At 38.4% G+C, this 16,872-nt stretch overlaps 1 protein-coding gene across 1 annotated transcript in view; it reads left to right on the forward strand.

Annotated features, from left to right (window-relative positions):
* LOC126480721 (serine palmitoyltransferase 1) overlaps positions 1 to 16,872 on the forward strand; it is a 112,406-nt gene that overhangs the window by 69,174 nt on the left and 26,360 nt on the right. Inside the window, exons 6-7 of the mRNA XM_050103981.1 lie at positions 4,449 to 4,578; positions 12,440 to 12,637. Coding sequence (XP_049959938.1) covers positions 4,449 to 4,578; positions 12,440 to 12,637 — 328 coding nt within the window. The remainder of the gene's footprint in view (positions 1 to 4,448; positions 4,579 to 12,439; positions 12,638 to 16,872) is intronic.

Raw genomic sequence — 16,872 nt, forward strand, 5'->3', positions numbered from 1 at the left:
AGGAAATTGGTTTTCGAAAAGGAAGGTCATGCTGTGATGCCTATTTTTAATTGAAAATGCTTATAGAAAAACATGGAGAGTTCAATGTAGAAACACACATTGCCTTCATTGACTTCACAAAAGTTTTGATAAAGACAATAGAAAACAAATGTATTTCAGTTTCGGGTAGATGATCATGTTCCCCAGCAACTTATTGATAGTATATACAAAATTTACTGAACAGATTTAATCTGTGTCAAGTAAGAAGACAAATTATCAGAGTGGGGCAGACTATATGCAGGAGAATGACAGCGATGTGGCCTTTCACTACACTTTTTTTTATTATTTATATGCATAAAATCATCCAAGAGTAAAGACAAATGCCACACGGCTTCATTCAAATCAACAGAAAAACAAAGCTAGATCTCTTACTACTTTCTGCAGCTGATTTAGCTCTTGTAGGCTCTTTAGATGGCGGCCTGCAGTGTTCTGTACACTATTAACAGATTTATTTCCAAGCAATACACCATAGACATCAAAACCTAAAAAACGAAAACTATGGGCTTCTGCGGAAAATACCCAATATGAAGTAAGGTCTGTTTGAGAAAAACCAGGCATACGAAAAGAATGGGAGTCATTAATAATGTGATTAAACCTTCCATAGTCCTGGAATGCCACAAAACACACCTTTATATAAGACCTTGTAATTGGATAATAATAATAATAACAATATAATAAAGATTTTATTGTCTTTAGGCCATTACAGCAATTGACAACATCAAATGAAGATACAATTTATAATACAGTGTGATAAGGTATTGATTACTGAAATATTTTAGCTTACATTACAATAAATGTACAGTGGGTCATCTGTTGGATTACTGCATTTTACAGTTGAAGAATTCAATGATATCATAGAACGGGTGGGGAACAAACCATTCATGCAGTCTTTCTTTGAATGTATGTTCAGGAATATCCTGTATAGCATGTGGCAGCTTATTAAATAGTTTGTGCTCTGTGACTTCATAGCTATTTATTGATTTTGATAATCTGTGGTAAGGTGTGTATATGTGTTTGATGCTTCTTGTGTTGTAACAATGTACATTTTCCCTACGTTTCACATCTTGTAGGTTCTTCTTCGTAAAGATTAAGACATTGTGTATATAGAGGTTTATTACTGTCATAATTTTTTGTTTAGTAAATAAGGGTTTGCAGTGAGCCTTATGTGAAGAATTTGTAATTATCCTAATGGCTTTCTTGTGCAATAATAGGATGTCATGTATATGACTACAGTTACCCCACAAGATAATGCCATCGGATATTATACTTTGGCAAAATGCAAAATAAGATGATCTTATGTATGTTTGAGGTACACAATTTCTGAGTTGTCTTAATAAATAAATTACTCTAGATAGCTTACTACTAATATAGTTTACATGTTGGCCCCAGGATAACTTTTCGTCTAAATAAACTCCCAGGAATTTAACAGAACTAGTGTCATCAGATAGTGGCTTGTCTCTTAGAGTGAAGATTATCTGCTGAGTTTTAATTTCATTTAGCAGGAAACCGTTTGCTCTGAACCAATTTGCTACGTGAGTGAGTGTATTTTCAGCACAGGTTTTAAGATCATTAAGATTGTTACTGCTATGAAGAAAAGTCGTATCATCTGCATACAATACAGTGGTGGATCTAATAAACGAGGGGAGGTCATTGATCATTATCAGAAACAGGAAGGGGCCCAGTACAAATCCCTGAGGCACACCTACTTTAACATTTTCTATGTTTGACATTTCCTTACCAACACAAACTACCTGTTTACAGTTGTTGAGATAAGCTTTTAATAGTCTGAGACTGTTTCCTTTGATACCGTAGAATTCTAGTTTCTCTAGTAGTGGCGTGTGCTCAACACACTCGAAGGCCTTGCTTGGTCACAGAATGAGACCTGAGCAAAGCCTTTGTTCTCAAAAACTTTGAGGATGTAACTGACTACCGTGTCGATTGCATCAATGGTCGACAGATTCTTCCTAAACCGGTATTGTGTAGCATTAATTATTCCTAGATACTCAAAGTGAGATGATAATTGTTGGTACATGATGCATTCTATTACCTTGGAGGACGCAGGTACTATTGAAATAGGCGTATAACTAGATGGAGAGTCTTTATCTCCCTATTGTATACTGGGACGATCCTAGACAGTTTTAACTCATCAGGAAAACATCCCTAGTGTAAGCACTTGTTTATGCAATGGGTTAAAGGGTACAGAATGCAATCACACACATTTTTTTAGCAGGTTGCATGATATGCCATATATATCTAAGCTATCAGATCATTTCAGTTGTTTTATGACCCCTTGTACAAATTTAGGCGATACTTCAGAGAAGGTTAGCATGCTTGTATTAAGTGATTGTCTACCACAATTTTGGGAGAGTAACTCTGATGGACTAATGTCTGGTTAGATAATTGACTCTCCTATTTCTTTCACTGAATTAATAAAAAAAACTCATTGAGTGTTTGAAGTGGGATATTAATTTTGTCTTTTTTACTATCTGTGGCAGCACTGTTAATTACTTTCCAAGCAGTTTCACATTTATTGGTGGAATTATGTATGCTGTTGGCATTGTAGGATTTTTGGCTTGCAGGATGGCTTTTTTGTATTCATTCCTGCATTCCACATAGGCTGATTTGGCGTAGTCAGACTTCATACTATTGTATATGTTGTACAGTAACAAAACTTGTTTCTTTAGATCTGTCAGCTGTTTAGTGTACCATATATTTTGCATGTTTTGAGAACTGGATTTGTGGCTGCCGTCCATTATTTTGGTTTTCTTTATGGGAATACTATGGTTAAATAGGGTCAAGAATGTATTTAAAAATCTATCAAATATTATTTTGGCTGGCAGGTCATTACTTGGTGTGTAGTGTCCATTGACACTACAATGGCCAAACCAGATAGATAAAAACTCCAACACACACACACACACACACAGTGATTTAACTTTTACAAGTTTTCAGAGACAGTGGCTCCTTCTTCTGGAAGAAGAGTTGAAGAGGAAGGAAGAGGGGTGAAGGAAAAGGACTGGATTGGTTTAGGTAAAAGGGTACAGTTCGGGAAAGTCATCCAGAACCCCGTATCAGGGGGGACATACCAGATAGTTTGAGAAGGAAAGACGTTATTAGCAGGACACCTGGACAATAAAGGCTAAAGATACAAAAAGATTTAACAGCCTATGAAATGAAATTCTTGAGACAGACAGCTGAGTATACCAAATGTAATCACAAAAGGAACGAAGATTTGTTGAAGGAACCCATCACACATTATATTCTGAACTATTCAAACAACTGGAGAAAACATCTACATCTAATGAGCTCAAGGAAGATCCCAAAATCCATGTTACACTACACCCCAATGGTGTGAGATTGCTACATTGACCACTGAAAAGATGGATGGAGAAATAACTTCTCGATGACACCATAAGAGTCAAGAAGCTTAATGACGATGACGATGATTACGATTACAGGTGATTTGTCCTGATTACTAAAAGGATCGTTTCAGCCCCTTAAAATAGGCACTCTGGTTTATAACTGCAAAGCTCTTGTTTTAGTTTAATTATTGTGTTTTTATTGCCAGATTCCATCAACATACATCATTGTTCCTATATCCTGTATTTCATAATATTTAAGTAATAAATTAGAAAGAAGTAGCATTATGTTTTAAGTTTTTCCAGTCATTTGCATTTTAAATGTTCTGTTTCTGATTATAAAACTCCTGAAAGCATGATTCTTTCTATCCTATTACTATTAGTTATACCAGGAAGGAAAGGTTCAGACATGAAATCCGAGTCGATGAATTAACTCTGAACTGTGGTGAAATGGAAGGTGAATTACTTTTTATCTTGTTCACTAAAATTTATTACATGGTCATTTAAAGAGTAGAGCAAGACATATCTACACTACATGCTCAGTTTTACACATTTTTGCAAGTTCAACGTTGTATATAAGATTCACTCATTGCAGCTGCCAGAACATATTAAATGTTTTGGAGGCAATGTGATGAATTTGTAGGTGGAATTAAAGAACTTTCAATTGGGTAACTCTTCCAAGTCATTGAAGAATATCTTAACATAAACACTAAAAATGAATGTTTCAAGTTATGGTAGAATTAATATTAGCACTCACTTGAGAAAAGTGTAAAATTATGAGACAGAATGGCTGTCCAGTAATTACAGTTTGTAGGTGACATGTCGAAACTATTGATATGCACATTAAATAAAGAAATAAGCATGTTGTTGGAAAAAGTATGACTTTCCATGAACATACGTATATGTGTGTGTGTGTTTTCATTTTGCCAAAATCTAAGAAGAGCAGCTACTTCTTATACCTTTCTTGAATGTTTAATTTTGATTGCTATTTTCTAAAAGCACACTTAGCTATGTGTCACTAATGTCACTCATTACACATTATAATTTCAGGGATGAATGTGTGAATTTCGCTATTCAGAAAGGACTTGATGCATCTCGAAGTACAATACAGTTCTTTAAACACAATGATGTTGAGCACTTGGAACAGCTTTTGAGAGCTCAGTATGAAGAAGACATAAAGGTGTGAATATATATTACTCCTCATATTATTGTTTTGTACTAATTTTGTTCTGTTGGAATGCCAGGGGATTATTTCTGTCAATTTTCTAATGTGTACAATAATAGAAAACCCTTATGGAATAAAACATGAGTCAAGACTACCACTCACTGTATAGATGAATTATTGAGAAAGAGCCAAGAACAACAATTCGTCCAGCAGAAACTAATGATTAAGGCCATTGTTTGCAATAAGAAGAAAGTCCAAGCTTGAGTCCTAGTCCGGCTGTTTGCAGGGAAGGCCTTCAGACTGCTTTTTTTAAATTTGTATTGGTTGGTTGGTATGTCATTCTAATTTTTGTGTTTAATGCAAATAGCACTGCTATTCTTTCAATGTGCTACTGATTGTGTACTATGTTTATCATTAAACAAGTAGAATGGAGATACCTCCAAAGAAAGTATCTTAAAATTGTTCTTAAGTACTGCCAAGGACAGGAACAGAAAGGCCGTGATATCCTATTATAAAGAAGTGAGAAAACTGTGCAGATTATTTCAAGGCACTGTGAGAAGGCCAGAAATAATGGAACATATTAGGACATTGGACAAACACAATACCAGAATTCCCGCCAACCAGCTTTAATCTGCGTACACTTGAAGGAACGTAACTAAGACACTGAGCGACTTAGTAATCAGTATAGCCACACAAAACCAAGGAGTCAATTAAGGCACATTTTGAAAATGAGGTATAAATTTTTCCTATAAATTTTAGAGTGACAGAGAGCCCAGTGCACCAGTTTATATAAGGCTGTTTTTCACACAGCGCAGTGCTTGCTGCACCATCTGTGTTGATGCGAGGCAGCCTCTTTAGGCCAGCCATGGAGGCACGCGCTGTTTAATTATGTGCTCTCCTTCCCCTGTTGGGGGATAAATGTTCATCATGCAGATGTCTATGTATTCATCGGAAGAGGACGACTGCTGGGGCAGGTGTCGTGCCATCATAAGAGAAAACAGTCTGAAATGACACTGGTGTGGACAGGTCCCCACGAGAGATTGTAAGGGAACACCAGCGACGGAGGCATCATATCCATGTCCATATCCAGGCAGGCACTCGTTGACAGGGGCAGCAGAGAAGACAAAGGCAGCAACTGCAGTATCGACAGGAGCTGCAGAGAAGTTTGGAAAATACGGACCATCTGAACTGCATCACCATTGGACTGAGTATGAAATGGAGAGGCCATAATGTGCCAAATGCCACTCTTTGTACAAAAATATTCAAAATTCTGAGACACAAATTACAGGCTATTGTCCAGTGCAAGAGTAAATTGTAATCTTTGCGAGGGCCGTGACCTCAGTTGCCGTGGATGTGGACAAGCAATGAAACATGTAAGGAAATTTTGAGAAAGTGTCACTGCAACAAGCCAAAAGGAGTTAAAGAAGGGACCAGCAAAAGGGCATGAATACACTTCCAGGGGCACTGCGGATGGGGGCGGGGGAGGGGGGGGGGGGAGGTGGTCATGGAGAAAGAGAGGGGAAAGGTGCTGCTTGATGGATACCACACTGTAGGCAGGCTGACACAATACTCATGAACTAATTGTCAATAACCATCCAAAACCCATGGCAGCAGGCCAGCAATTTTGTACGAGAAACACTCCAGTGGTTTAGGTGGAGACGATGCATGACATCCTGGCACAATGCGGACAGGGTCACAACCCTGGGTGCCTACTCTTCAGTAGCCAACAGTAAGACACCGGACCGATGACCGTAGCAGTCTGGTCCCTTTAATACCACAAACCAACCAAGTAAGACACCATCAAGAATGGAGAGCATTATAACTACTCAAGAGATCCAACACCTGACCCAGCAGTTCATCTATGAGGCATGTTTTTTAAGTAAGTACCATTTTGAAATTAAAAAAAGACTTGCTAAGATATCTTAATAATTTTATTTTTACATGAAAGCCTGTACCTTAATCTACTTTTCTACATAATTTCCATCAATATTGAGGCACTTAACATAACGTTGTATCAGTTTTTGAATACTCTCCTCATAGAAGTCTGCTGCCTGACTTGTTAACCACTGCATCACCACTGTTTTGATTTCGTCATCGTCTTGAAGATGCTGACCGCCCAGATGTTTCTTAAGTGGAAGAACAGATGGTAGTCACTGGGCACAAGATTGGGGCTGTATGGAGGATGATCTAGAGTTGCCCATCGAAAAGATGTGATGAGATCTTTGGTCTGATTCACCACATGCGGACGGCCATTGTCTTGCAGCAAAACAATACCCTTGCTCAACTTCCATGGACTGTTGCTTTGATTCTGGTGTGATGTAGGCCACCCATGTTTCATCGACCGTAACAATTTGGCTTAAGACGGTGATGACCGTCGTCGTGGTACGCCCAGGGAAAGTCAATGCACTGTCTAAACGTTTGGTTTTGTGCACATCCGTCAACATTTTCGGTACCCAACGTGTGCACAATTTTTGGTAATTCAAGTGCTCGGTCACAATGCCATACAAAACACTACGAGAAACATTAGGAAAGTCATCTCGCAAGGAGGAAAAAGCATCTGTTTTCTCTCACCTTATTGTCCACTTCCTGCACCAAACTTTCATTAACGACCGAAGGACACCCACTCCGTTGTTCATCGTGCACATTTGTGCGGCCATGTTTAAATGCTCTCATCCACTTTCTTACCATTCCATCACTCATAATGTTTTCTCCATAAACTGCACAGATCTCAGATGAATATCTATCGCTTTTAGGCCTTTAGCACTAAGAAATCTTATAACTGCCCGTACTTCACAGTCGGCGGGACTCACGATTATCGGAGGCATCTTAAACACTCATTACACAATGTAAACAAGGAAAATCAGACTGTAATGGTGTCAGTACGTAGATTAAGGTACAGGCTTTCGTGTAAAAATAAAATTATTGAGATATCTTAGCACATCTTTTTTTAATTTCAAAATGGTACTTACTTAAAAAAAACATGCCTTGTAGTCAGCTGTGGTGGATAAGTTGAACAACCTGACTTAAGACAGGATCAGTCGCGACAGCTGCCAAAATCTGACATCTGGTAATGGGAAAACCATTCTTGGCATTGCGGGTGTCAACGTCTAAATGAAACCACAGCAATGCACCTTGATCAAATGCTGGATTGGGTCCAGCCGACAATCGAGAAAGAGCATCCACATTAGCGTGTTGTGCTATGGAGTGAAAATGTAGTTATAGTGCAACAAAAACAGAGCCCAGCATTGCAAGTGATGGGTCATTTTGTCCAGAACAGATGCCGAAGAATGGAACAGAGAAACCAGAAGTTTATGATTAGTAATTGAATTTAGAACTTATAGGAAAACATGAAATTTTTTTAGTGTGCACACAACAGCAAGGGCTTCTTTTTCTATCTGTGAGTAGTGCTGTTGCAACTTATTCAGGGTTTTGGAAGATGGAGCGTTTGGAACTGTCCACTTTTTGTGCACAAATACAGTCCCAGGGCCATACTGGGAGGTGTCTGCAGCCGAAATGAGATATTGGCTGGTTGGGAGGTAACCAGACAAGGTGCCTAGTGTAATTTTGACTTCAACAGGGTAAAGGCACAATCACAGTTGGGCAGCCAGTGAAAAGCAACACCTTTATGTAAGAGAGCATGAAAGGGCTGAGCCACTGTGGCCACATCAGGAAAAAATTTATGGTAGTACGCAATCTTTCTGAGAAAGGCCTGCAAGTCTTTGACATTGGTAGAATGCAGCAGCAAAGCCACAGTGGTGTCAGCATGATGGCGTCAATGCGTTACACCAGCGTACAAGACTTCAAAATTGAGATAGACAGTAGAGGGTGAAAAAATTGTAATCTGTCAAAGTTACATTTCAACGCGACGGCCTGCAGCACTGTGAACAAGGCACAAAGGTTCTGCAAGTGTTCATCTGTTGAGTTACTGAAGACCACAATATCAACCAGTTAGTTAATGTACCCTGCCACGGAGGCAGTGAATTGCCCCAAAAATCATTGGAAAATAGCAGGGGTGCTAGCTGCACTGAATGGCAGGTGCTGGTATTGCTATAACCCGAAGAAGGTATGCACTATGAGGCCATGTTTGGAATCATCATCCAGATGCAATTGTAAGTAGGCTTCTGACAAGTCTATTTTGGAAAAATATTGGCTCCAGGAGAGTCATGCTAAGAATTCTTCCTGACAGGATAAGGGATAGATATCAGTTACAGACTGTAAATTTACAGGCTTTTTAAAATCACCACAGAGCCAAAGGCTGTCATTAGGTTTTGTGACAAATACCAATGGAGCAGACTATTCACTAGAGGAGACAGCTATGACAGTTGTTGGTACAGAACTTGATCCCATACCAGATGTATTTTGTCAGAAAGAGAATCCAAAAATTCTGAAGACAACTAACCCAAGTGGTTTTCAGTTTTGGCATTATCCACCACTAGAAATGTCAAAGGTTAAACAAGCGCTTTATACGCTACAGGAGTAGAAAACTGTCCCAATATGGGTATTTGCTGTTTGTTATAACTCATCAGCCAATGAGAGATAGGGGACAATGCCTGTGATCCAAGATCCACACAGGTTTGAGAATGTAACAAAGTCACTACTGCACCTCTGTCTACTTGCATTTTTTAACATCTTGTTTATAACACATACTTTAATATAAAGTTTGTTTCAGACTGCCATCATGTGGGAAACATTGTTCACATCCATGTTCATCTCTGATAGAGGAGGTTGAGGGCTGCACACAGAAGCAATATGTCCCTTCCTTTTTACAACAATTGCATGTTACCCAACGCTTTGGGCACACAGCCCACTCATGTTGAACAAAACAATAAGGCAATGATGTGAGAAGAGTACATATTTACCATTGTGACACTGACTGCTGTTGCTGTTTAGCACGGCACTGCCCCCATGCATCATGGCATGGCCAAGAAGTCATCTTCCCCCAATGTACTAACCAATGGTGGCTGAGGAGGAGAAGCAACGGCTACTTCAAACCAAGCTACTATCTGATTTTCTGCTTCCCTAGACACTTCGAAAGATTGGGCAGTATTCAAAACCTCTGTGAGAGAGACGGGTTTTCACATTGTAAAGCGTGTTCACGAACTTCTGTATCAGGGGCTAAGCATATTACAACATCACGAACCATAAAATCAGCATATGAGGCCCAGTGACCTTTAGTAATAAACTCGAAGATGGCTAAGCCTTTGATGTTCCCCTGCACAAACTGTGCGACTGCAGCTGCTTTTTACAGTGGCAGAACTCATCACGAGCAGCAATATCATGAGTAAGTTTGCATTAATACATAGAGAGCAACTGACACATTTCATAAATGGAGAGATTGAAAGATTCCTGAAGAGGAGCTAGCTGATACAAAAGGTGATGAACACATGGAGAAATCCGTTACATAAAGAAAGTCTTACACACATTGGGGTCGGCAATGCCAAAAGCTTTGAAATGTTTCCGAAGGAGTTTTTCTTATGCATCTGCAGAGTCATCATATGGTGAGAAGCAGTGAACTGTGGCATGTCAAAGATGCTGCAAAATTGTTTACTGTCACAGAGAGAGCCTGCTGCTAGTTGGTGAGAGTTTGCTGTTGTTCAACAAGAAACTGATGAATTTCTTCTGCTGACAAATTGGCCATAGTGAGCCATGAAATGAAAACACGCAGAACAGATACCACATTCATCGCGAAAAATATCATAATGTTGCACAAACACGATATCAGAATTCCCAGCAACCAACTTTAATCCACTTCCATATGAAGAAATATACTAAGGCACTGAATGTGAGGGAATTAGATTAGGAAATGAGACACTTAAAGTAGTAAAGGAGTTTTGCTATTTAGGGAGTAAAATAATTGATGATGGTCGAAGTAGAGAGGATATAAAATGTAGACTGGCAATGGCAAGGAAATCGTTTCTGAAGAAGAGAAATTTGTTAACATCGAGTATAGATTTAAGTGTCAGGAAGTCGTTTCTGAAAGTATTTGTATGGAGTGTAGCCATGTATGGAAGTGAAACATGGACGATAACTAGTTTGGACAAGAAGAGAATAGAAGCCTTCGAAATGTGGTGCTACAGAAGAATGCTGAAGATAAGGTGGGTAGATCACGTAACTAATGAGGAGGTATTGAATAGGATTGGGGAGAAGAGAAGTTTGTGGCACAGCTTGGCTAGAAGAAGGGATCGGTTGGTAGGACACATTTTGAGGCATCAAGGGATCACAAATTTAGCATTGGAGGGCAGCGTGGAGGGTATAAATCGTAGAGGGAGACCAAGAGATGAATACACTAAGCAGATTCAGAGGGATGTAGGTTGCAGTAGGTACTGGGAGATGAAGAAGCTTGCACAGGATAGAGTAGCATGGAGAGCTGCATCAAACCAGTCTCAGGACTGAAGACGACAACAACAACAACAACAACAACAACAACTGAATGCTGTTAGGAAATCAAGGAGTCAGTTATGGCACAGTCTAACAGTGAAGTGTACATTTGTTACACAAACATTAATGTGACTGAGGGCTGGCGTGCCGGTTTATGTAAGGCTGTTTTGCATATGGCGCAGTGCTTGCTGCACCATCTATGCTGATGTGAGATAGCCTCTTTAGGCCAGAAGCAGAGGCTTGTGCTATTTAATTGTGCCCACGCTCACTGTGTAGGGTTACAACAGAACAGACAGAATACACTGCCATACACCAACATGCCCACATTGCCTCGGCCAACTGTTTTGTACCGGTACTGCAGTTTGACTGGTTTACATAGATGGATTCATATTTGTTACACAGCAAGTAATTCTTGTCAGCATGATGAGATTCCAGAAGTCATGATAAACCTAAGATGAGATGAATATTACAAATTGCATTTAAAAGTTGGATGTACTACTCATTCTACCCCCCCCCCCCCCTCCCCTCCCCACTTTCCCCACTGCGAAATGCATTATTGTGCTTTGATAGTATCATTGAAATCTTTCCAGAGCCTCTTTCTATAGATTCCTGGTAAGCATCCATTGATCTTATCTTGCATGCACACCAGTATTTAGAGAATTGAACTCCCATGTATAAAAGAGCTACAAATCTCTGATTCTTTACAAAGAAGTTAATGTGTAACATATTTGGTGTTAAGTGTGTAAGTGAGTAGTAGTTTGGAAAAGGTTTTAAATTACATTTAAAGTTTGTTGGAACACAATAAGTGCTCTCATTATGAAACACTGGATGAATATATTCTGGGTAATATGTGCTCTGCTTTAAGCAAAACATAGTTTTCACATGTATCAACATTTATGATGTCGTAACTCCTAAACCATGTATATAGCTAATTTTTCCAGCACATGTAGTGATATATGTGGATACTGTGCAAAATTTGTTGTGAACAGAGTTAGTAGTAAAGAAGTAATAAATTAAAACATGGTACCTGATGCTGCAGTTTCATTGTTTGAACAGCAAACATGCAGTAAGCAATAATTTTTTTTCCTTTTGTTATTTTATGGGGGGGTGTCAGCAAGAAAAATCTTAGAAAAGGTTTGAACTTATGTGTTGGAGATTGCTAAGTCCCCTCATTCCCAAATACTGGCGGAATGCAGTCTGGGTAATTTACATGCCGTGAGTTATACAGCCTCAAGCCCTATACACAGTTCCTAACTTAAATACTTTACTTTCTGTGTTAAACCTATAACGTAAGATTATAATTCTTAATGAGTAGATTATGACAGCTTTTTATATTTGGGCAACAATTACATGAAATATTGAAAAGCAAAATTTTGTTGCACCTGGAAGCTATGAGATAGGCAGTGTGCAGCTAGAAGAACTGGGTTAGCTGTTTAGTAATATAGATTGTGTAATAGTAAACTTATGACTCTAATGTATCAAATTTCTTTTTTTCCAGAATCCAAAAAAAGCGAAGAGAACTAGAAAGTTTTTAGTAATTGAAGGAATATATTTAACTCAGGGCGATATATGTCCCCTGCCTGAGCTAATAGAAGTTTGCAAAAGATACAAATTACGAATTTTCATAGACGAAAGTGTTTCTTTTGGCACACTTGGTGCACATGGGAGAGGGGTTACGGAATACTATGGAGTTGATGTGAGTATTGTTTTGCAAGTTATAAATTATAACTTATAACTAATGAGAATCTTTTGTCTATGATTTGTCCTGTATATCTTAGACTTGCATGGTGAAAATGTCCAAAAGCGGCTTGCATGTGTACTTCACTTTCACACAGTTGCAGCTTGTGGTTTCCATACTGGAGAAATCTGTGAAACTGTTACCAGTGTGGTCAAATTCTTAAGTGCGAGAGCCCTACTAATTCTTTTGTCCACATCAGTTATTACATAAAGTACATGTTTTTGCCAGTTCTATCTAACACACCCATTGTGAAGAAACCTTCAAAATGCACCTCAAGTAATAAAAAGAAATTTGCACTATATCAAACAAACACAGTTATAAGCAAGGAACTTCTTGGAAACTATGAAATAGTCTTCAAAAATCTTGTAAGGTTACTCAAAAATTTTAATTGGTTTATTGTGAATTTCTTAACTTTTTCTTATGGCTTGTTTTGGGATTATCGCATCATCTGATTTTCAGTCCAATGTAGATTTCTCAGCAGTTAAAAAAAATGGCATGATGTAATCATTCATGAAACTTTCACTATGTCGTGACAAATACAGGGTGTTCATAAGTAAAGTTCCAGTTTCAAAACACTAGGGAAAAAATGCCAATAGATGGCACTGTGAGGACCAGAATATCCACATCAACAAATGTGCAGCAGTTCCTCATTTTGCGTCCGAGATGCCCAACATGGCTGTCTCCGTGAAGGATCGCGCTGTTGGTAAAGCTCTTTTACAAGAAGAGTGACTGTGTGCCAGTAACTCTGCAGGAGTTCTAGACACTCAAAGGGTATGAAAAAACGCATTGGTCTGATGTCTGCTAAGAGCCAGGAGAAAATCATTGCAAAGTTTGCAAAGACAGGTTCTTTTGAAGTGGAATTGGCAGAGGGTAAACACCATGAGAGTGTTTTGCACACCAGCATCATTTCAACCCTTCAACAGGATGGAGGATGTGTTGGTAGGGTCATTTTTATGCAAGATGGCGCACCTCTGCACTTTGCACAGTGAATGAAGGAGCTGCTGCAGAGGTATTTCAGAAATACTAGAATTATCGGTTATCATTTCTCTACAGCCTGGCCATCCAGATCACCTGATCTGAATCCATGTGATTTCTGGCTGTGGGGTTATCAGAAACATATTGTGTTCAGTGCTCCAGTTAAAACTGAAGGAATGCATTCCATGATGCATTCTGAATGTGACCCCATGAGTCCCTCCCATCTATTGTGAAACATGTTATTTCTCAATTTCAACTAGTGCAGAAAATGGTGGACAACATATTGAACATGTCTTGTACCATCTCACAATAATTACAAACCAACATCATTTTGCTGTTTATGCAGTTTTTGGCCCCAGCACAATTAGAAACAAGTGTCATTTTGTTTTGTTCTTTTTTTATGTGGTTTTTGGCCTCAGGTCAGTTAAAAACTAATTTTTCCCATCCAATGTGGTATGACCTTACCATGGCAGATTGGCTTACCTATCTAGTAATGCACAACTGTTGACTGCCAGACTTGTGCGGTAGTGCACATTGAACAGTATATATGGTATTGTGATTTATGTGTCATTTGAAGCCGACCTCATTTGTATTAAGTCTCTTACAGCACCATCTATTGCTAAAAATTTCTTTACATGGTTTTGTTCCATGTTGTTTTGCCTGATATCAATAATGCACCCATCAAATACATCTGATTCTGAGCAGTGGTTCTCTTTTTACAGCCTTTTTGAAACTGGAGCTTTAATTATGGTCATCCTGTATATCCACAGATTCTAGTGTACTCCTGTGAGACAGTTACAAACTTGACATCTTCACTACAGTGGATATAATTTCCTTTGCAAGAAGCAACACCATCAAAACATGAGTATTAAACATTGATTAATAAAGCAACACATCTTAACAGAGCGATATAGAGATTGAGATTCGAGATGGAAGTTCAGGAGTCCTATTGATTCCCCTTCTTTGTACGTAGCAGAACATGAAAAGCATATCAAGGTTGGTAGAGTACCTTAGGCTATGACTGTTAAGACTTGTAGGGGCTCATAAGAGACCTACCACGTAGAACCCAAGGCTCCAAACCCCTGTCACACAAAGCTGAGTTCATGTCAAGGTGTAGCTTTAGCTACTAGCTGTTTTTCCAAATGATCTAAATTCTGTAATACGTTATTGGAAAATATATTTTAATGTATCTTTTGGCATGGCTCCAGCTCAGGGCTTCTAACTGTGAGCGACTCCTGCTTTTATATACCAGTACTTACCTACTTCAACACACATGGTAACGCTACTAGTCCACAGAAAGTTGTTGATAAAGTTGCAAGTTGTTATACACTGTCCATCATTTAGAAATCAATAGAACATCCATCCTTAGGCTGAAAATGTGAACAATTTGTAGGCATTTTGTAAGTAGACTAACACTGATACATCAGAAAAGCATTAAACTGAACAATAATATGGCAATGTAAGGTGCTTGAGGGAATATACATAATAGAAGGAGTGAAGCTAACAACTCACCAAATATTTGAGATGTTGAGTCATCAGTAGACACTTAAAAAGGTTAGGAATCTTGCTAGCTCTCAAAAAAATCTTTCTTCTGTTATACCATTACAAATTAAATTTATGCTTTATCATTTGCAGCAGAAAGGCATAAGCCATTAGATAGCATTAAGCCAGGAAATAGCATTACATCTTTGTATTAAATTATTCTTCACTCAGTCTTGCTAAACATTCTGTACTTAATAATTTATAGAAAGACATCCATGAGTCTTCTTTTGATGTATGCCCCTTCTGACAGATGAACTCATTCTAGAATAACTGTAACTGTTGTTAACCAAACATTATAATGTAGCATAAATGGGGACAACAGATGATGGAAGTGACAAATACAGGATCACAAATTTAATATTATAGTTAATGCAGGTTAAAATTAACATTTGTAAAGCATAACAGCTATAATTATTTTGGGGAAAGACAACCAAATTTCTTTCCTTCAAAAAATCTGTCAATGAAGTATACAAAGAACATGATTGTTAAAAACAAGATGCATTACACTTATTTACGAATTTGGATTTTATGGTAGCATGATTTTTGTCTATGGTATGATTTGACTCATGATGATTTATGCCCTGCCTCTCCTCCACCCCGCCCTTTTCCTCATCCACAATCTTTTTCATTTATATTCAGTGTAAATGTTTTTGTGATATTTCAATTGTTGAATCAAAGATATTGAATGAAACAACAGGTTTGCGCTGTTATGATTCACTGTTCAGTTTATTTCCACAACACATTTGAAAGGTTTAAACCTCACGTTAGGGGGACTTATTTATATTAATACGACACGAATACACTTATCTCTCTATCTCTCTCTCTCTCTCTCTCTCTCTCTCTCTCTCTCTCTCCCTCTCCCTCTCTCTCTCTCTCTCTCTCTCTCTCTCTCTCTCTCTCTGTGTGTGTGTGTGTGTGTGTGTGTGTGTGTGTGTGTGTGTGCGCGCGTGTGTGTGCGTGCGTGCGTGCGTGCGTGCGCGCGCGCGTGCGTGCGCGTGTATTTGTTTTATGATTTTGGGGTAATCAAAGTTAACTTTTACTCTTGAGTTTTTGCCACACTTCTTTCAGTTGTAACATCTTTTCCAGAATTGTTCACCACAGTGCTATTTCTTTGAGGAGAATACTTGTCTGACAACAGCCTTGGTAGCTGAAAAATAACAAACAAGATCAATAATTACTGTAGATATAGTGTTCTCTTTCATTTTATTTGAAATACATAATAAATGAGTGATGGACGGTATATCCAGAACGAAAGTGAACATGTGTGCAACATGCTTGGAAATAATGGAATGAGAAGAAAAGTCCATGAGAATTGTGAGTAAGCTGTGTGATTAGGGTTAGGTGATACTAAATGATGTTGATATTGGGAGCCAAATGTGGTGTGTGTGTGTGTGTGTGTGTGTGCGTGTGTGCGTGTGTTTTTTTTTTTAAGTGTGGGCGCTATTTATCTCTTTCTCTCTTCACTGTTGAAGAACAACTACTATAAATATCAGTAAAGCACCATTGTAGGTGCCCAGGCTGATGCTGCTGAAAACTGAGTCTCAACATATTTCATAGAGTAAAAATAATAAAATCATTTATGTACCAAATTAGATTGAAATGCTGTAGAATACTACTACACATATTCAGGTTAACAAAACATGTTAAAAATTCTTGAGTTAGATATAGGTATGATA

The sequence above is a fragment of the Schistocerca serialis genome, chromosome 5 (assembly GCF_023864345.2).
Source record: "Schistocerca serialis cubense isolate TAMUIC-IGC-003099 chromosome 5, iqSchSeri2.2, whole genome shotgun sequence".
Classification (NCBI taxonomy): Eukaryota; Metazoa; Arthropoda; class Insecta; order Orthoptera; family Acrididae; genus Schistocerca; species Schistocerca serialis.